General features: G+C 38.1%; 1 protein-coding gene across 6 annotated transcripts in view; it reads left to right on the top strand.

Annotated features, from left to right (window-relative positions):
* The window catches only part of THRB (thyroid hormone receptor beta), an 82,460-nt gene that overhangs the window by 30,066 nt on the left and 30,980 nt on the right, over positions 1-21,414 (top strand). Inside the window, exon 1 of one of the 6 annotated variants that reach the window (XM_080579752.1) lies at positions 3,525-3,552. The exons of 3 other annotated variants lie outside the window; for them this stretch is intronic. In XM_080579752.1, the coding sequence (XP_080435878.1) occupies positions 3,540-3,552 (13 nt within the window). In that variant the 5' untranslated portion in view covers positions 3,525-3,539. Of the gene's footprint in view, positions 1-3,524; positions 3,553-17,034; positions 19,857-21,414 lie in introns of those variants that run through there. 2 more of the 6 variants (XM_080579751.1, XM_080579750.1) reach the window with 2 other exon arrangements.

Below are 21,414 nucleotides of genomic sequence, written 5' to 3'. Positions count from 1 at the left end.
ACTGGCTGAGCAGATGAAATATCCTTTCCGTTCCCATTCTTTTTTATTGACCAGCAAATGATAACAGCTGTATTAACCAACAGGGTTGGTCTTTTAAGTTTTGGGTCCTTAGATATGAGATGGAGAGTAAAATTTATGGGGAAAAACAGAATATTAGTAAATACATAGTAAAATGAATTATTTGGAAAAAAAATGCAAAGAGGTGATATTTGACTTCTGTTTTTGTGGCTTCTTTGCTGTTGTTTGAAGCAGAAGTTAGGTGCAAATGATGGAGACAGATGGCATTGAGTCTTTTGGTGGAGTGAGGTTACCTGAACCTTGATAGGTGTGCCAGGCTCTGGATTAGTATCACACCATGTGAGGGTTGGGAGGGAATTGGTATCCTCATTGGCAGGGCCCACTGGAGGGTTTTTAATATTGCTGTTCAGTCAGTCTAGGCATGATAATTTCATTTAGCAAATACTTATTTCTGGAAGAATTTACAGCACTGACGTGTAACAGTCTCTCCAGTTCTCTCATGTTCTTTCTTTTGTCTCATGTTCTAACCGTCTTTTTTGACCTTTCAGTACAGGGCATAATTTTGCTATGGCTTTGGAGGGAGTGATTAGTAGCTTGTGCTGTGTAATGGCAGGAGATGGGGATGGAAATGCAGCATACCTGCTCTATCTTCACTTACCTGTTTGGGATGTAGCTTCCTGTGGAGTGGGGTTTTATGGTGAATTCCCACTAGCATGTTAACCAGACCTGTCCCCTGGACTTTACCCGAGCAGGGCAGCTCTGCTAAGCTCACTGAAACCCAGAGACTAACTGGAAGAGCCTACATTTTTGGCACTGCATTAGAAAGAAGTGGGCAGATCAAATATGTGCAAAGAAAATAATCACAGTGTGAAAAAAATAAAAGTTCGTTGTAGAAGATGGCTGTTGGTACAGCTGTAGATGTCCAGCACTTTTCATTATGAGCAGTTTATATTTTCTGTTTCTCATTATACGAATGAAATTTCCTACATGAGTGTGAATGTGAAAAGAAGCATAGTTGAAATAAAAATCTTTGAAACTATAAAAACTGCTTAAATACTCCAATCCAGAGCCAGACAGGACTCCTTCCCTAATGAATGAGAATGAAAGCTTAGATTCCATTACTGAGTTACTGGAATAAGAGAGCAGAATTGCATCCAAAACCAAACCAGTTGCCTAAAATAATAGGCTGTAGTATTCTGATTTTTGATACATAATTGCTCTGCCCATGCTCCATTTTTTATTGCAGTAAGAATTTTTCTCTTGGTAGGTGCAGTCCAAAAGCCTCCATTTTCTTGTGCAATCTACAGATCTTTTTCTGACAGAAGATTGTGTAATTTGGGCCTTGGTAGTAAAGCTAAGCTCTCCTACATTTTGCAGTTGCTATAGGAAAAATATTTTGTGTATTTTGACGTCTCAACTTTAAAATCATGTATCAGTGGCACATCTCTGTAATTGTATGTACTTAGAGCTTTAAATAAAGAGAGAATTCAAGTTTTCCAAAATTGCTTGGGGAACTTCAAAGTTACGGAGAACATGGAAAGATTTCAGAAGTGTAGAAGCCCCTACCTTTCAAGTGCATGAAATGAAAAATACAAAGCAAAAGGAATGCACAAGGTATATTTTTTCATGCAGAAAGATAACCTGAAAAATAAATACTGAGTTAATGAAGTCCAAATTACACGCTTTTTCTTAGAATACAACCAAAACAGAGTTCACACAGAAATGCAGATGGAGTTAATGAGCACCTAATACTGTGTACCCGATGACATTAGAAGCTGACAAGTGAAAAGTGCAACCTACAGGTTTTGTAAATATCGTGCTTGTCAGTATAAAGTTGCCTAAAGAGTTTTATGCACGTAACACCTAACTCATATGATGGCCAAACACTGAGATAAAACTATCATTCTGTAGGCAAAGAGCTGGAAGTAATACATGTCTTGCAGTTTGAGCACTAAGTCCAAGATGGACACATTCAGTCCTCATAATCATAGAATCATAGAATATCCCGAGTTGGAAGGGACCCATAAGGATCATCGAGTCCAACTCCTGGCACCGCACAGGTCTACCCAAAATTCAGACTATGTGACTAAGTGCACAGTCCAATCGCTTCTTAAACTCCGACAGGCTTGGTGCAGTGACTACTTCCCTGGGGAGCCTGTTCCAGTGTGTGACAACCCTCTCAGTGAAGAACCTCTTCCTGATGTCCAGCCTAAACCTCCCCTGCCTCAGCTTGACACCATTCCCGCGGGTCCTATCGCTGGTCACTAAAGAGAACAGATCAGCGCCTGCCCCTCCGCTCCCCCTTGCAAGGAAGCTGTAGGCCACGATGAGGTCCCCCCTCAGCCTCCTCTTCTCCAGGCTGAACAGGCCCAGTGACCTCAGCCACTCCTCATATGTCTTCCCCTCTAGGCCCTTCACCATCTTCGTCGCCCTCCTCTGGACACTCTCCAACAGTTTCATGTCATTTTTGTCCTGTGGTGCCCAGAACTGCACACAGTACTCGAGGTGAGGCCGCACCAGTGCAGAGTAGAGCAGGACAATCCCTTCCCTCGACCGACTAGCGATGCTGTGCTTGATGCACCCCAGGGTACGGTTGGCCCTCCTGGCTGCCAGGGCACACTGCTGGCTCATATTCAACTTGCTGTCAAACACAACCCCCAGATCCCTCTCTGCGGGGCTGCTCTCCAGCGTCTCGTTGCCCAGTCTGTACGTATAGCCAGGGTTGCCTCGTCCAAGGTGCAGGACCCGGCACTTGCTTTTGTTAAACTTCATGTGGTTGGTGATCGCCCAGCTCTCCAATCTGTCCAGATCTCTCTGCAAGGCCTTTCCACTCTCAGCTGAGTCTACAACTCCTCCAAGTTTGGTATCGTTGGCAAATTTGCTCAAAACATCTTCTAGTCCTTCATACAAATCATTTATAAAAACATTGAAGAGGACTGGCCCTAAAATGAAGCCTTGGGAGACCCCACTGGTGACCGTCCACCAGCCAGATGTGGTCCCATTTACCACAACCCTTTGAGCCCTGCCCGTCAGCCAATTGCTCACCCATCGGATGATGTTTTTGTTTAGCTGTGTGCTGGACATTTTGTCCAGCAGGATCCTATGGAAAACTGTGTCAAAAGCTTTACTGAAATCCAAAAAGACCACGTCAGCTGGTTTCCCTTGATCGACTGGATGGGTGATCTTATCATAAAAGGAAATCAAATTTGTTAAACTGGAGCTTGGGGTATTCCCTGAAATAAAAGGTTTTTCAAATGAGTTATCACACATACGAATGTAACAAAGCAAATCTGAAAGTTTAGCTTTCTTGTTTTGAAACCTGATTTCTTTAAATGTTCATAGTCTTTTATGAGAAATGCTGTAGCAAATCTGATGCTTTTGAAGAACATAAGTAATGCATTTGGGAAATGAAAAGTTGTTTTGTTTTGTTTTTTAATGGAAGTAACTGGAAAATGCCTGCTCCCATAGTTCATCGGCAGCTTTACAGTTGACACCAGCAATTACTGTCCACTGAGTAACGCATGGAAAATAGTTGTGAGTATTTAAAAATCAGTCCTGTTTCAGCATTAACTACAATTCTTCCTGCCATATATTTATACAATAAAATAGAAAATTTTAAAAGTTAGTAATATTTTCTCTTTGGGAAGATACAGTAGTTTCAAATAACTGTGCAGTATAGTTCATAACAAAGTTCTTGCTGTCTAAACACTCCAGTGAAGCTTCTGGCTGTGGTATCGTTGTTTACTTACAGTAATCCAACTCTGGAGGCAGCTTGCTCTGCATTTTCTCCCAAGATGCAGGGCAAGCCCCGAGACAGATCTTGCTCTTACTTCATTTACTGGAGTGAGAACTGAAGAGGGAATTCAAGAACACGATCTAAAAATCAGAAAATAGTATTTGTATAATATAGTAACTGTTTCATTTCCCCTTCGTGGTAGATACAGATGGAATGTAGGGAGCGCAGCAGTGGTCTCAGTGAAGTCCGCAGCAGCTCTTTCACTTACTTCAGTAAGGCCAGGATTTACCTCTGATTTTACTTGGAGTGTGTTTGGTTTCATAATAGACCCAGACATTGTGCTTCTGCTCTCAAATATTCACATTGTTCTATTTGGTAATGACTGTAAAGTTAGATCAAGATAGGAATTATGATAAAATGAAGTGCTTACATTAGGGAATATCATTTAAATGTCATAAATGCATGTTTTCAATAAGTGGAATGTAATATGCAGCATTTCTTGTAACAGGTCCCTCATTTGGAGAAGAAAATTAACCAGCTTTTATGCAAACAAATCCATCTGAAAGCCAGTATCTGGTGTTGTATGTAGTTTCTAAGAACTGGGAGAATAGGGTAGGAAAGATATCCCCTTTTCTTCATGAATCTTTTCACTGAATGCTAATTAGCCTGTAAACTTGTCATTAATTCAGAGGGACGGTAGTTTATTGTGTACCATTAGTTGAGAAATTATTTCTTCTGAACTTCTATAATCATTTTCCTAGGATAATTTAATTTCACAGAAATGACTGTCTGACACTTCTTTTTCCACCAGACCATGATAAAATCCGACTAACTCAAGTGTATTATTTCTTTTAGTAATGGACTTTTTAGAAGGACAGTAAATACTTTAATATAAGGTTTTGTTATGCCAGGATTCAGCAGCTTTGTAATGAGCTTTTGGGGATTTTCAAAAGGTTAACAAGATTTATATTGTGGGATGTTTTTGCATGAAGCTATGAATCATTCCATGATGGCTCTTATTACTTAGGAGCGTATTTTTGAATATGCAGTTAAAAATATCACACTCAGTAAGTTCTAGGTTACAGACATTCTGGCTTAATTTTAACTTTTTTTTTTTTTTCATTTTAATCATTAATGTTTTAAGTGCTTTTAAAAAGTATATATAAATACAAAAGTTTTGAAAGGCAAGTACATTTTGCAGTGTTTCATGCGGTTCTCTAATGTGTTAGGGTTTTCTTCCCCATCATGGGGAAAAAAGGCTCTCGAAAGAGTTTTTTTGTTGTTGTGTGTGTGTGTGTGGTTTTGTTTGGCTGGTTTTGTTGTTGTCTTAGGAAAATGTGAAGGTCTTACCTCTGTCTGTTTCTAAGGGTGTTTAAGTTTCATACTTACAGCTCATGGATACCTGCTATATTTTCCAGATTAAATGCACTTATTTTTCAAAAAATACAAGTCTGGTTAAATTTCACAATGAACAGAGAAGACAAACGTGTATTTATTTTAGCTTTGCAACATCTGCTAGCCATTTTCTTAAGTATGTTTTTTTTGTGGTAGTGATGATATTTTCTCCCTTTCTATGTTTTCTGTAATTCACCAGTATACTTAGTCCATTTCTATAATAATTTTATTTAAACCAGAGGTGCTTCTTTTTGTTAACTCATCTTTCTGAATTTATTTCTGATGGGATCAGAAGATTAAGTGTTTGAAATTTAGACTGCATAACACTGTCTGTTACACTGCTGCCTTCAGTTAGAGGGAGTGCATAGTGTCAATATAAAACATACTTGTTAACTTTGCAGAAAAAAAACCTGCCAAAATAGTTAACCATAAAAAGAAAAAATCCTTGTGTTTTGTTTTGTTTTTCTAAGTCTTCTCCACTAGCCTATAAACCAGAACACTTTCCTTTGCTGTGCTTGCTACCGGAGCAGCAGACTGCCATTTTATGTTCTTCGTAAGCCTGACCCCAGACTGCTGTTCGGTTCTTCTGCTTATATGTCAGACAAGTGAGCTCACACTACTTGTCCTCCATATGTAGCTCTATATGTAGAGAGGACTGGTTTTTGTTTGTTTGTTTGTTTTGTGCCCAATGTAAAGCTGCTGATGAACTATGGGGGAGCTACTACCCAATCAGACGTTCACTGGTTATTTCCACGTAAACAAAAAACCTTTTACATTCTCTAAATGCATTTCTGATGTTGTTCTTTAAAAACATCAGATTTGCTATGGTGTTTATAATAATGGAAGACAAACATTTAAGGAAATGTTTAAAGAAACCATGTTTCAAAACAGGAAGGCCAAACTTGCAGATTTGCTCTGTGTATGTGATCACTTGTCTGAAAACTATTTATTTTAGGTCTGTCCCAAGCTTCAGTTTATTTCACATTTTAAAGAATTCTCTTCTCACATTCCAGTTTGCCTTTCTTGCAGAAGATATCTTTGATTGCATTGTTTGGACAAACTTTGGGGGTTTTGTTGTTTTCGCTTTTATTAGTTTTTGTTGCAGTTGTTTTGTTTCTTCATTTGTTTTTGGTTTTACTATGTATTTATCAAGACTGCTGGTTGTAGTACCTCTGTTTTTACCAAACAATTGCTCAAACCTTGGTCCTTGAACAGGTGGTCTTACTTCAAGATGTAGAGTCCTTTCAGCAATTCTAAAAGTAGAATAGCATGAATTAGTTCTTCATCCTGAAAAAAACGAAGAGCATCCATTATATGCACGTGTCCCCAGGATTTGCTGTTTATTAACAGCATCCGTTCAGTAGGCAGGGGTGGAAGGTCCAGTGTGGGATTGAGGAAGGACCATATGAATTGATTTGAGGGCTTGTGGCCAAAGCAGTACTAAGAATCAAGATTTTCCAAAACTGTGGTGCTGCTTCGAAGGACAGCTTAGTTTCCCAGATGGTTCCACTGTGATTTACACATTTTATTGTTATTGTATTTTATGGTATTTTATCCTTAAACTATAAACAGTGTTTTGCCTTCTCACTTTTGTTTTGGTAAACTCTGAGGCAATAACAGAACTACCAAACATAACATGAAGAAAGTAATAATCCATTAGTTTTCCCATACGGATAAAAGCAGTGGTCTGCAGGATGAATCCTGGAGAGGGATCACTGTCTGTTTTGACATCAAATTAATCTTGGTTGAAAACAAACAGAGGCAGTTCTGCATACAAAAAACTGGCAGGTACTGGAACTCCTTGCCAAAGACATGAGTGCAAGAAGCGTACACTGGAGGAGACTGGACTGTACTTCGAAGAGAGATCCCTTGGGTATTACTACGATGCAGATAGGCTACGGGGACTGGGGCAATCCCTTGGGCTGACGCTAGCTGGAATTTGGGAGACTATTGGTGGCAGCTCTCATCTCGCCTGCTTTGTTCTTACTCTTTCCTGGGTATCCACTTGTGGCTGCTGTTGGAGAACAGGAACCCGGTGAGCCCTGTGGTGTGAGCAGTGCTGGCATGCTCAGGTACTCCTTGTTCTCAGGAAAATACCTCCCCCGTCTTGTGCAGAGCTACAAGGGGCCGATACATTTAACATCTACATGACTGTATTGGCAATTCCAGGGCCACTTTTTTCCAGTTCCAATAAGCAGGTATCTTACTGCTTTTTCCTGTATACCTGTGGTCACTTGTTTCTTTCAGTATTTTGATTGTATCTGTAGCTGTCACAAGATTTCATATTCAAGTACAGATCTCCTGTTCATTTTTCTAGAGAGAAGGTTTCAAATAGCTTTACATACCAAAACCCTGAACCATTTGCTTCTCTGTGCTCAGAACCTGCCTGTGGTTAGTTTACAGATGAGCTACCACATTCCTATAGATATTTTTTTCCTCTGATTAATTTTTTCTTATGTTCAGAAATTTGAGTGCAACATCAAGCCCAGGTTCTTGATAAGTATGCGTCCACTATTACCTTAGTAGTTAATTGAAATTCAATGTGTTTTTAAGAAGCGATTACACTGCTTCACACTGAAGGGCTCATTATGATACCTGTCAGCAAGAACTAGGATAAAGCTATTGCACTTTACATTGCAGGTTTTTTAATGTTTCTTTTTTCACACCTTAAGAACACTTTACAACATTTACTGTAATATCTGCACACTGTTCTTTCATAACAGTTTCATCTTTGTCCAAAAGATTCTTTGAAAACATTGAAATACACTTCATATTCAAAACCATATTGTAAAGTGTTTTAGTATTTAGTACGAAGTATTAGTATTTCATATTAGCATGCAGTATTTAAACATTTTATGATATTGCCACTGCTAAAGGGAGTAAAGAGTGTAACAGTCCTGGATTAAATAATCCTGGCTCTGTTTATTTCCTCCAGCACAGACATACACACAAACATTTCTGAAATCCTGGAAACCACCAGTGGTTTCAGCAGACATCACTAGTTCCACCTTCTGATTAGAGTCCTTTATCTCTCATTGTACGCGTTTTTTTTACAGTAAGTGTTATTCTTACATTTTAAAACAAAGGATAAAAATCACGTTCTCAAATATTTTATTTGACATATTGTATGGAAGCATGTTTTGCATATTCATAAATAAGGATCTGGCCGGTCTGTATTAGTTGTGCTCTGTCTTTCTCCTTATTCAAGGATCACTTGAACCTAGTTTAAAAGTTGGGAAACTCCATTGTGAATTGTTTTAGTGTTTGATAAGGAAGAATAAGAAGAAAATGTTAGTGTTATTTGGGAGAAAGGGAAAAGAGGGGGAATGGAAAAGAGGAGAGAAGAGGAGCAAAACAAAGGAATGAAAAGAAAATGCTGGGAACTGACAGAAAAGTAATGAGAAGAAATGAAACCTTAGCCTCGTCTGGCACAGATAGTTTTATCATTCCCAGCACAAACACACACGAAAACTTTATGTGCCTTCAGTTTTAGTTACTTTGTATGCTTTAAAATGCTTGCAGAAAACACAAATCTGGTTTTAATTTTGCTTGGAGGAGGGGTGTCCTTTAATTGTATTTTTTTTCTTTTTTATTAAGTCACTAGGTGAAAATCATTCAGAGCTATTGGACTGAGTCCATGCAAAGCTAGGCAGCTCGATCAACCTATTATGCACCCCTCAGTCCTAATCCTGATTACATTTGCCTTAGTTGATCTCTCTGAAGCCATCCCACTTAGATGTCCTTAGATGCTTGTATACTTCAATGCTTAAAAAAAAAAAAAACTAAAAACTAAGCATGCTGTTGGCGCTTGCTGCTCAGTTTTCATTAAACTTCCAATAGGAGAAGAGATAAACCTTTATATAAGAATCATTTCTGTCAATCTTTTGTTTTCCAATCAGGTACGGCAGTGACAATTCAGAGACTTCTTCACCTACTGCTATTATTTTGATGAGCCGCAATTGGACATTTTTACAGGGTGTGAGCAGTTTTGGAATGTAAAATAACTTTTTGTTGAGAGGAAATGCCTTTGTAATTGTAAAAAAAATAAAATAGCAAGCCTGTAACATCTCAGAACTGTTGGTTTGTCTTTTGCCTTGAAACCAAGTGATGTCCTGTTGCTGAGGGTGAAAAAGAAATGTTTGTGCGCTCCCAAAAAGTGTGAGCCGTGTGGGCTGCGAGGAGCTGGGACTGTGTGGACACACAACAGCTTTCACCAGCAGTGGATGTAGCTGTCAGCTGGAGCTCCTGCAGCATAAAGCCATAACAATTACAGTGGTAATGCAAATGCCAGCCTTGGGAATAACAGGGACAACCCTGAGCTAAAAAAAATGGGTGTAACTCTTAGGGTACCTCAGGGAGGATTTAACGTGGCACCCATAGGGTTGGTTTGGTGAGTACTTTTGGTGGAACAAGCACTCTTTTCCATCCTGTGCTGTATGCCCCAAGTTTTTGTCAGGGTAGGTACACAGCTCATTCCAGCGAAAAAATGCTATCGTCCTGGCTGCCTGGCTACCAGCTCCTGTCTTTCTGGAAGAAATAAGCTATGACTCCCTTTTCCTGAGATGTACTATAGAAGGGAGAGGGGTTTTGATATCTCTTCTGTACCACTCTTGGCAGAGTTGGTAGAAAAAATGCATATAATTATTTGAGATGAAAACAAATTAATTGTTCCACTGTTTTTATATCCTTTATATATTGACATCCAGATAATAACTGCCTAGCTGAGAACAGGCCAACCTTTACATTCACTAATTAGGTGTTTTTATCGTGACCCATAATGAATAATTTCTGAGGAATTCTCCTTGTCTCTACTTTTAGTTTAGCTCAATCTGCTTGATCTGCTAAAAATTTGCTTCTTCTATAAAACAGACTTATCTTTAGAGACACTCTGGTGGAAACCTGAGAAAGCTTTTTGGACTGTTGACTGCTCAGGTGCCAGTTATTGCTATGATATGCTGCTTTTCTATCTCTAAAGTTACTTGCTAATTCCTTCAGTTAGGTTGACAAGAAGAGCGCTCGTCCCTTCTTATTAGTCCCTCTTCACTCTGAAATAAGGCCTGTGGTTTTAGTCGCGATTCATCCCAGTAGGCTGCACTGCTTTCTGCTGTGATTATTGCCATTTTAACAGTAGCTAGAGGGAGAGAGAGAGATGCTTCTCCTACAATTAGGGATCTCATACAAAATTACATTATTAGCCTTTATAAAGGGTTTTGGTTTGACAAAATCAAGAGCAGATGTAGGAGAGATGTAGGAACTGCATTCTGATGGGAAGCAAAAAAATCTTTAGACAAAATCAAGTAAGATATGTGGAAAGAAAAGTACTAGAATAAATAAGGTAGTCCTGTAGTGAAACTGTAATTTAACATTTTAATAAGCTGAGTGGTATTTCTTAGGATATGCATATCTGTTGCACCACAGAAGTGGTGGAAAAGAAGACAAAATATGAGGTCCGTCAGTGCTGGTTCCTTACTGCTTATTTTTCATCTAGTTAAATTTGAATGTAAAACATTCGTGGTGACTAAAGAGAATTTGGGAAATAAAATAGAGGCTTGTAAAATTAAATAGACTCTAGCTAGCATAGGAGTCAAAACAGAAAAAAAATCAGAGGGAACTAAAAGGAAAAGAATGGACAAAGCTGCTTCATATCGGGTTAGCTTTTGGGAAACTGGGCAAATTCCAGGTGATGGAAGCTGTAGTAGAATCTGTTTATTCTCATAGCTGAAACATGTCTATTTGAAGAATCACAGAGATACTTTGCAAATACAGAAATTGGAAAATATCTTTTAATTTTGTTTTTTAAGTTAAGGAGGGCTTTAGGGTTCCTTGGTATACTTAAAAATCTGTAAGCCTTGTGTGGCATTCTCTTTGAATCCTTAGGGAAGATAAGCTTTACCGTCTCGATGAGTGTATGTCTTTTAATTAAAATCAAAGGTAAAGCAAAGCCTCATAATACGAGCTAAAAGACAGCAAAGATGGCCTTTAATAACAATGGTAAAGTGGGGAAAAGGATGTGGGAATTTTTCCCTAACAAGATTGAACAGCCTTGATTATGAATCGCTGATCTTGTTTCCAGTACTAATGCAAGAAATGAGTTATGGATATAACTGATTTATTTTTTTTTTAACAAGGCAGAGGATTATATGGGATCGGTGGTCTTTTCAAGAAACTGACAAAGCATAGAAATATCTATTTACAAGTGAATTATATTACTGTCTATAACATATATATTGCACACTCTTGTCTCCCAGACTTAAAAGAAAATCGGTATTATTTATGCAGGGAGATAGCTAGAATGTGACGGAGAACAAGAAGGAGGAGAGTAGCCTTGTGCTGAAGGAGACATCATCTGAGGTTACCCAGCGCCTGGTGGCAGGGTGGGTCACAGTGCACGGCTCTCTCTGTGCCAAGAAGAGCAAGATGGCTGAGTTAGGTTCAGATCTTAAGGGAAGTTCTGTGCAGCTCCCAGAGGGTCTTACTGCAACAATCCAATGTTTCCCTCCAAGTCTGAGCTTTTTATGAAGTCTAGAAGACATAAAAATGATACAATCATGAAAAAAATATTATATTCTGTTTAAATTTTTTTAGATGCCTAATATTTTTCCGTGTTACTTTCACTATTCTATTTTAAATCTGGTTATCCTCCCACAAGTGATATTCTCTTACCATATTGCCTGTATTTAGAGTCAGTCCTTAATTTTACTAAGAAAAAAAGTTTGAACTAAGATCAGATCTGCAGAGCCAGAAGTAAGTAGGTAAGGTCAAATTCTGTAGTCATCTGAACTGGTCCTATGCACCGAAGTTTGTCATGCCAGATAGTATCTCAGACACATTCATGCTATGGTTGTCCAACCAAGATACAGTGGAAGGAACGGACTTTAAACTTAAAATATCAGGTGGGCTTACGCTCCCAGCAGGAGGAAAAAAAAAAAAGAAGTATGAATTCACATTTAAATTAACCAAGATATTGAGGAAAGCTCATAAATATGTAAGCAGGGTTTAACATAGGATAACAGTATTTAATAATAACCATAATTAAAGCTTGTGAATTATGTCCTATATTAGCAATGTTCCCCTTAACAGAGCTCTTAAGACAAAACATGCAGAAATACCAATACTATGTTAGATCTGGTAATTGATATCCAAAGGTATTTTTAAACATTTTTCTCAGGAAATAACTGACTTAGCGTGCATTTGCTTGCTAATATACATCTGAATAACTTTACGAAGTGAAAAGTATGTGAAATTAACTCTTTGGTCCATTAAAATAACACAATCCTCCCATGATTAAAACCACAGTAGATAGCAGTCATCAAATGACAGGAATTTGCTGTTTTCTGTATGCAAGTTAGAAAACTAATTTGTAGTTGAGTTTTGGTACATATAACATAAAATAAACAAATTTCCTTAAATGCAGAATACAGCCTCTGAGGTGTCATTTCAATAGCATTTAGTTTTACTACCCGAAAATAGAAAATGGGCTATATTTAGCTTTATAGATAAATCCACTGGTGCTATCTCTGTTTCTGTTATACGAAGGAATAAATCAATTTACCAAAGCATTTTGACTAACCAGATCGAATCATGCTGCTTCAGTGCTGTTTCTTACCGACCCTGGACCCACACGTCAGAACTCCTGTGGTAAAGTCGGCGCCCGATGCTCCGCTGTGACCACAGCCGGGGAAAGGCAGTAGGTAGCAAAAGCGGAACTGCCACGCATGCCCGCATAAGAGTGTCACACTTAGGTAACAGAGTGTCCCTCAGGTCAGCCTACGATAAGAGCAAAGTCAAACAAGGCTGAATCCTTGATGTTTTGTGTTTTAAGTATCTGAAAATTGTTCACGACCAGCCTCGACCTACAAGACCTCAAATGATCATATGAGCAAGGCAATAAATTGGTGGTAACTTGCCCGGGGACCCGTGTCCTAGTTGTGAAGTTGTGAAAGTTACGTCTAGTGTTAGCCTGGCCACATAGAGCTGCCTACTTGTTTAGGCTTCACAGATGGGAACATTTTATATTTAATTGTACTGAAGGGGAACTATGGTGGCTGAATGGGCATGGCTGAAAGGCTCGGCATCATACCAGTGCAGGCAAGTGGAGCTGCATGGGAATACCGCGGCATCAGGAGAGATGGGGAAACACTTGATTTCCAAAACTCCACACCTGAGCAGGATTCTGGCAATGCCAACAGTTTGTGGCCCTGCAGTATTTGCCAAGCATCCAGAAAGTGGCCTCCTGTCATGGGACAGACTGATTCACCTTCCTGACAGAAACCAGGAATGGAATGTTGTGGGCATAGCGGAAAACCATTTCTGTAGGAAAAGACACTCCAAAAATGATGATATCCAGAGGAATGGACAGCAGTTTTTACAATGTCGATATGCTTCAGCTTGGACTAGCACAATTTTACAGCCAGGCCATACAAAAGCAAACTTTCAAGTCCTGTCAAGTTCCCAGGAGTATCAAAAAGAAGAAAAAAGGTGTAAAGGTAATTGGTATTACTATGCCAAGCACAGCAAACTGTACTAAAAGAAAAAAAAAAAAGGGCTGTGTCTTTGTTTATAGTCAGGGATTTGGCCATTGGTAAAAGCGTTATTATGTATGGGATGTTTTCTTGTTACCTTTTTTTTTTTAATTTAATTTAATTTTATTTTGCAGCAGAGATAATTGTGATTTTTAGTATTTCTCTTTATATGATTTATAAGCTTTGTGAAGAGCCCTGATGACAATGTGATGAGTACTTACTGGGGTTTTATGTGTGATATCTAACGTAAAATCATTTCTATTCCTATAGCCCTTTAAGTATTTATTTCTCTCTCTCTGTTTATGGTCTTGATAAGCTGATCAAAAATATTTTTTTGAACCTGAACTTATTAAATAGCACGTTTACTTGATACATCAAAAATACAAAGACAAAGTAAAGCACTCATTTGCTGCTCTCGAGGTTTTCATCTCTTACCTGTGACTATTTTCCCTGCCTTTTCTTCTTTCTTATTATTAACTGTCCCCCAAAGCTTCAGTAAGTTCACATTAAGAACTCAAATAAATGGAACTTTTTGTCATAAATATTGTTTGCCTCACTAGTCAGAATTGACCATTTTCTTTCAGATAGCTTTTTTTGTTCATATCAGAGTAGCACTGAAAGAGTTCATTTTAAGAATCACAGTTTAGCTATTAGCACAAATTTAGTGCTTAAATTATTTTAATTCATTTTTAAACTGGGATGAATAGTTTTTTGTTGTTCTTCACCTAAAAAATAATTACTGTGTATTGGGAGGGAAGGAGGGAGAGAAGGAGGACGGACAGACTACAGGTTGTTTTCTTTTATTTAAGTCTTGCGTCACTCCAGGAAGAAAGATTACAGTGTCAGGAAGGATATCACCTCATGAAAAAGTTAAACTGGTCTAAGTACCTGATTTCTTTAGATTTAGTTGCTCTTTACCTCAGAATGCCTCCTTGCTAACAGATGTCAGGTGTTGATCGCTTTAACGTCTTACTCGGGGCTGTCAGGAGGCTGCCAAACCCAGACAGTCCCACCCCAGAGTCTGCTAATTCTGTTCTATCGAGCTACATTAGCTACCTTTCTGCTCTATTTTTGAATAAATGCAACTTTTTACCTTAAAGTGTTCATGTGGAGTTTGGAGAGGGAATGACTCGGAAAAGGCACACGTTTTAAGTGTTGGCAGTTACTTTCTCAAGAGATAAGCTGCCTAATTAAGTGATGTCTGCTAACTGGGCCTTCCAATTACGAGATATGGGAAGACTTAACAAATTGGGTTGTCTGGGTCACAGGAACTATAATTACGCTTAGCAATATTTATTCAGAGACCGTCTTAAAAGTTGTCAAACACTATCCAAGAACTTTGTTAGCCAGTTTGTTGGCAAATGGCTCAAGGAAAAGTTTCTTTCTGAAAAGACAGTCTGCTGCCTTCATTGGTCATGAAAACTGCAAGGAAATCCCATTCCGTTCCATTCATAGCACAAGAAAAAGCAAGAGCAAACCCTGGACGATTCTTGGTAATGAACAATCAAGCTCCATGAACAAGCTCTGTTAACCAAATATATTCAAGATGTCAAATATTTTAAGGGAGAACGGGGTTTGTAGTGAATCCGAACGTTTAAATATAAGCTATGACATTCTTTGTTATCCAAACAGACTAATGAGCCTGAAGAATTTCAATAAAAGGCACATCACACTGGCATTTTATGAGTCACATACAAATTCAGTGGCATGTCATAACCAAGGTACTGCAGGTTTTGGGAGCGAGGCAGTTTTAGAGAAGGAACTAACTGACACATGCTGAGAAAAGAGACGTATGATTGTGTAAATAAGCTCTTCTTTGGTTTCAAACAAGAGGCAGCTAGTTTGAAATCTGTGGCAAACCCAAATAAAATGTTTTATGCAGGAAAGCTGTAGCTCTTTTCCCCTCGACTGTACAATGTGATATTACAAATATAGTGTAGACAAAATGACAATTTTAGTGTCTTTGATTCCATTGAGACATACTCTATGAACTGTCAAATGCTTTTGTAACTTTACCGCAATAAAATTCTACATACTTTACGATTTAGTCAGAAGTAGAGCTTTCAAAATAAATATTATAAACATATATATATATATATACTGTTCTTCTGAGTGCTCGGTATTGGATTCTGATGTTGGAGTTTTTCTTTCTTAGTTTATAACACTATCCACAAGGGTTGGAACTGAAGTGATAAGCAGATATTTAGATTCCTCAAACAGTAAGTTTGTGCCGTTGTATTTTTGAAACATCATTTTGAGTCTCCTCTGATCATAGGGCATAAAGTGAATGAATAAGGTCGTGCAAATATATACATTACAGAGAGGTTGTAATTCCCTTGGGCATGGAGATAGCTGTAGTCGACAATTGATGTTGTGTTGCAAAAGGCATTACTACTCCTCAAAAGTTGTTCTCACTGTTGTCTTTACGGATGTGTTTCATGTTATGTGGTACAAGTCCTGAAAGTGCAGGTTTGCATCCATCTTGAAGAGCAATCTAGTAATTTTTGTTTTCCCATAACCTTCATTAGAAGTAGCTGCGAGAATGCCGGCAAAGAGGAAAACTGTAAATAGGAAATATAAGTTATTTTGTAACATGTAAAAACATGTCTTTAAAACTAGGTGCTGATAGTATGAGTGTAGATAGCAGAATTTAGAAAGGTATAGCTGATATTGGCACCACATTTTCAATTGTGCAGAGTTGTTTTTTGACTGAATAGTGTATTTTTTTTCCTTCTGTATGCATAAAGTGTAAACACAGTGAACGTAAGATCCTTCCGTTTGATCCTTCAGGACCTGCACTCTGCCCTGAATAATTTGAAGGCTCTACAATACTTCCCACACCCGCCAAATCTTTTGGAAGTGGAGGGTAGCAGCCTTACCTGCAGCCTCGAGGTAGCCAGTACCGTAGACCAGGTGTGCACAATTTAGAAGCAGTCAGGAAAATGTGACTCCTGTGAGTAACGTGCAGCCTGCACAATCACGAAGGTAGCGGAGCGACACAGCCAGGGTGGGTTACATTGAACGATGCTGGGTTTTGGTGTTTTGGGGATCTTGGCAGTTTTGGAGTATTCTGTTGGATCGTGCACAGGAATACTGTCTTTACTTAAAATTTCTGTGGGTTCATTTTGTTATTTTAGTAACCGAGTTAAGTCACAAGAGAAGTGCAGCTTAGTGGGACATTTGATTCTTCATAATTAAAAGGTTTAGTCAGAGAATTTAAAACATGAGTCGATGAAGATCCGTATGGTCTACTGGAAGGCAGTCTTCCTGCAGTAACCTCATTTCAGGCATTCTCAGCTGGGCTGCAGTAACGTTGCTGACTGCTCTGCTCTTGTTTCTGATTTACTGCAGGGTGAGTATTTCAATATGTTTGGGGCATTCAGGACTCATATTGAGCAAGAAATTTCTATTTTTTTTTGTTGTTGTAATGAGCTGACACCTCAGACTGTGAAGGGTTAAAACTTTGAATCTTCTTCTGCCACAATGTCAAAATTTCTGTTATTGTTGGCCTGTCTGCCCACAGCTGAGGTTTTACTCCACTAGTGATTAATTTCCATGTGTTAGCATAAGCAGACGGACACTTGTGAACTAAGAAAATTCCAAATGTGATACTACATTGCTGAAAGAAGTGAAAGCTCAGCGTGACATGATTTGAAGACTAATATTCAAATCAGAATACAAGACGAAGAGTTGTAAATATTGTTTTCTCCTCCACTTTCGAACTTTTGATACTGTCTTTTATCACATGATTTAGTTCAAAGTGATACACGAAAGGGGCCTGCAGGATTGGACCCTAAGAGATTCAAATGAAAATATTTTAGGAATATTTCAGTTTTAATAGTGATGTTAAATCTTTGCAGTCTTTTTGAACTGATTTGTTTCCAAGGGAACAGCAATCTGCAGTGCTATAAACCTCTTTATTGTTAGCACATTACAGGTAAGGGAACCTCATTCCGTGGCGGTGTTTATCATTCCTTTTTTTTTCTTTTTTTTTTGTCAGAAAAGCCTTTTTCTTTTCATCCGCTTTGCTTTTTCTCCTCATTCTTTGCCGTTTCTTGTAATTTAATTCCCTTGCAATATTACAGTAATTCTGTGAAAAGTAGCACATACGACGCATTTCAAAGTATTATTGACATAGCAATAGAAAACGAATAATGTTTGAGGAATTGATCTTGGAATAGAAAGAAATTCACAGCCTGTGCCACATCATGATACCATATCCTCAGGTTTCATCCTGGCTGTGATGGCTCTTTCTACATATGGTCTCAATTCTGTTTATTTTTTCAATAACAAACCTAAATCAAAGAGGGAGAAAAACAAGAGAAGAGAAAATTTTGCCTCATCTGGCAGAGCAAATCCACGAGGGAAGGAATTCCCAATGAGAATTTAAAGTTCAGTTCTCAAAAGCTTTTTTGGGTGGTGCAAAAATATCTAGGTACTCTGCTCTGCTAACCTGTAAAATGCAGCCTCACCTCTGTGCGAGCTCCGACATAAAATGCTGCTAGTTTTAAAGGAGATTGTTTCGTGGTAAATGAACAGCTCACGTATTGCACTTGTGGAATGTTTTCTTGCCGGGGAGCGTGGAGAAGTAAGCTTGGCAGGTTGTACGGATTGCATTTGTATGTACTACGGAATTACTGACCAACCATATAAACGGGTATGGGCTTGGGGTTTCTGTGTAAACAACTATTGCAAAGTTTCTTAGGAAACACAGGCATGTTTTTTTAGGAAGTGCTGCACATCCATTCTAGAAAAATCCGGTCTTGCCTAATACATGCCTTTTATCGCAGACAAAATCCCCGCTTATAAAATCTACATCATGGACTTGAGCTAAAAAAAAAATTAACTGTTAATGTGTGCTTTTTCACACTGTGTTATACAAGTGTAATATGTGAGCCAAAACAAGCAAAAAGCTCTGCCTACTCTACTCAGGCTGTTGTCACAAAGATGCATTTCTGAAAGTCTTTCATTACCGAAACATAAAAGATTACCAAAGAAAATTGCAAAACAATTAGCTTATTGGTAATATTTAAGTAACGTTCTTTTTGCTGATTAACTTATATTATTTCTGAAGTTTCCCACCTGTTGAACTCAATAGAAATTACCTCCCCAAGTCACTGAAGTTTAAAAAAGCTGCTTTCCCATAACTGCATTACCAGGCAATAGGGAGGATTGTACGTGTGTGGAAGGCTGGGGAGATTCATGCATGTAATTCTGTAAACCAAAATCAATAAAGCTGATGACAGATTAAGTTGCTAAATTTCGTAAAACTAGACTACTGTTTGGGTCATCAACACAGCGCTATTGGATTTTCTGTGGTTTAATGCTGAAAAACAGGATTATTGATTTTAGGATTTTCAGCGTATGCCCTCTGGGAGTTCTTAAGCAGTCTTTATAATGCTTCACACTTAAGTTGACAACTACAGTGACATAACTGTGTCCTTGTCTTAGTAATCATTTTCTAATCATATTGGGAAAGGCTGGAAACGGTTTATAAAATGATTATTGCAGACAAACAGTGGAACAGGAGGCTTGTCGGGACGTCGCTTCTTTGTGTCTGGTGCTCATTGCTACCTGTCTGCCATCTTCCCTTGGAATTAACTTACAGTCACAGATTAAGACCTTTGACTGTCATAAATCTGCTTCCCAATATGTTTGACTGGCAGGGGAGTTCACAAGCCATCCCAGTATAAATAGGATTTTAGCACATCAGGTGCCGCTCCAAAGTAAAACGGGCTGTTTTGCAGTCGACTTTGTTGGTGTTGTATATTCAGTGCTCCTTTCCCATTCCATGCGTATGCATGCCTGTGTGTGTGTGTGTGTGTGCGAAAAGTAGAAGCTGAGATAGGGTAACAAAATGAACTACTGTATGCAAGAAATATATGAAGTGCACCCAGCTGCTGGTAGCAATTGCTACATGCAGTCCACTGATTATTGCACGTATATCGAAGATAATCAGGGTTACAGCAGTTGTGATGCTCAGGTCCTGCACAGTAACAACATATATATGGAACAGGCCTGGGCGGTGAATCAGCCTTATACCTGTAGTTACCCTGGAAACGTGTTTAAAAGCGAGTACTCTGACATGGACATGGCCCTGAATCAGTACAACCAACCTGAATATTTCACCGAAGAAAAACCTACTTTTTCTCAAGTGCAGTCGCCATCGTACTCTCAGAAGAAAGGTAGGGGCAATTTATTTAAATAACAAAAAAAAAATCTCTGTTTTTGTTTTTGTTTTGCTTTAAACTTACAGTTGCATCAGTTGGCTCAGATACATCTTTGAATGTGAAGGCTGCCTGTTCAAAATTGAAAGCAGCAGTAACATAGGTTGCTAGGTGATCGTAAGGTTTTCTGTGAGCAATGAGGATTTCCAAGCACTTTTTCTTAATCTGTAAAAGACATTTTCATATCTGTTGCTTGCTTTCTGCTTTTTGTGGCTATTAAGTTCATTTACTATTCATCGGTGAGCTAGATAAGAAAGTTTCTCTTCTGAAATGCCGTCGTTACATATTCTTCATCTTAAAGCTGTGTTTTCTAGTTTCCTGCAAACAATTTGTGTGAGTCCTTGTTGCCAGTGTATGTGAACTCTGTTTACTCAGCAACTCAGGCAAAATATTTTGAAAATACAACTGTAAATACGTATGGGAAAAATGATTACATTTAATAGAGTAACTCTCTTTTAAATGAAAACCATGCAGTTACTGATTATCCAAAGCAGAAAAGGCTGAAAATTCAAGCTTCTTTCTGTGCAACAGACTATTCTGAATCCAAAAAGTTGCTATAATCAATATGTTTGTGGGAGAGAATCAGAGTGCAATATCAGCTCCCTTCGGATTGAATCCTTGCTTGTTTTTAGAATTTCTTCTTTCTTCTCTCAAGTAAACAAAGCAGATATTACTTCTCAAAAAGAGCCCCAAATGCCAACAAATGCTTGAAAATCTTTTCAGTGTTATTTGTTCTGAAGTCAGACGAGCAAACTGATGCATACAGAGTATACATTCTCATGTTTCTTTAAAATCACGTAATTAAAGAATAAACATACACAGTCTGTTGTATCAACATAATATCCTTTTTCTATTAAGACCAGATTTTCTCTACGCAGTTATCCAAAATGCCAATGAATCTGATGGAACTAGCTAGATAAACACCATTTACTATTTTTGAAGTAGCATTGTAGTCAAAAGTAGACTGTTTAATATTACTAACAACATGGAAATCTGAAATATATTCCTTTGTGCAGGCAATATTCGTTAGCACTTGGTGCAATAAATTTATACGTTTGATAGAAAAATGTCTTAATTTTGTTCCGTGAACAGCATTGTATTTCATAATGAAGGAGATATTTTAAAAAAACTGTGCTAGGAAGCTGTAAGAACATTATCAAACTGTAGACTAAATGTAGATGAAAATAAGGTATGCTTCTGTACTGTACAACATTTTGAAGGCTTTTTAATGCTATTTACTATTGGGTTTTAGCTGAAGAATTTATAACTCTTCCTAGACTTCTTTTGTGTCTCGTTTTTGGTTAAAAAAATATTACACGGTATCAACTTAATAGAGACTTGCTATTGCAAAGTCAGTAAAGGAATATGTTTTTCAGAATGTTAAAGGATCTTAAATAGTAACTGATACACCTATGTCAGAGTTTTAAATTAGTTTTTTCAGTACAGTTTATACGCTGATACAATTTATGCTCTGTTTAAAGTTTTTTACTTGTTTGGTTAAAAGAACTGACTTAAC

The sequence above is a fragment of the Anser brachyrhynchus genome (assembly GCF_964034855.1).
Source record: "Anser brachyrhynchus genome assembly, chromosome: 2".
Classification (NCBI taxonomy): Eukaryota; Metazoa; Chordata; class Aves; order Anseriformes; family Anatidae; genus Anser; species Anser brachyrhynchus.
The sequence above is the reverse complement of the archived record's forward strand: the minus strand, read 5'-3'. Positions and strand labels throughout refer to the sequence as shown.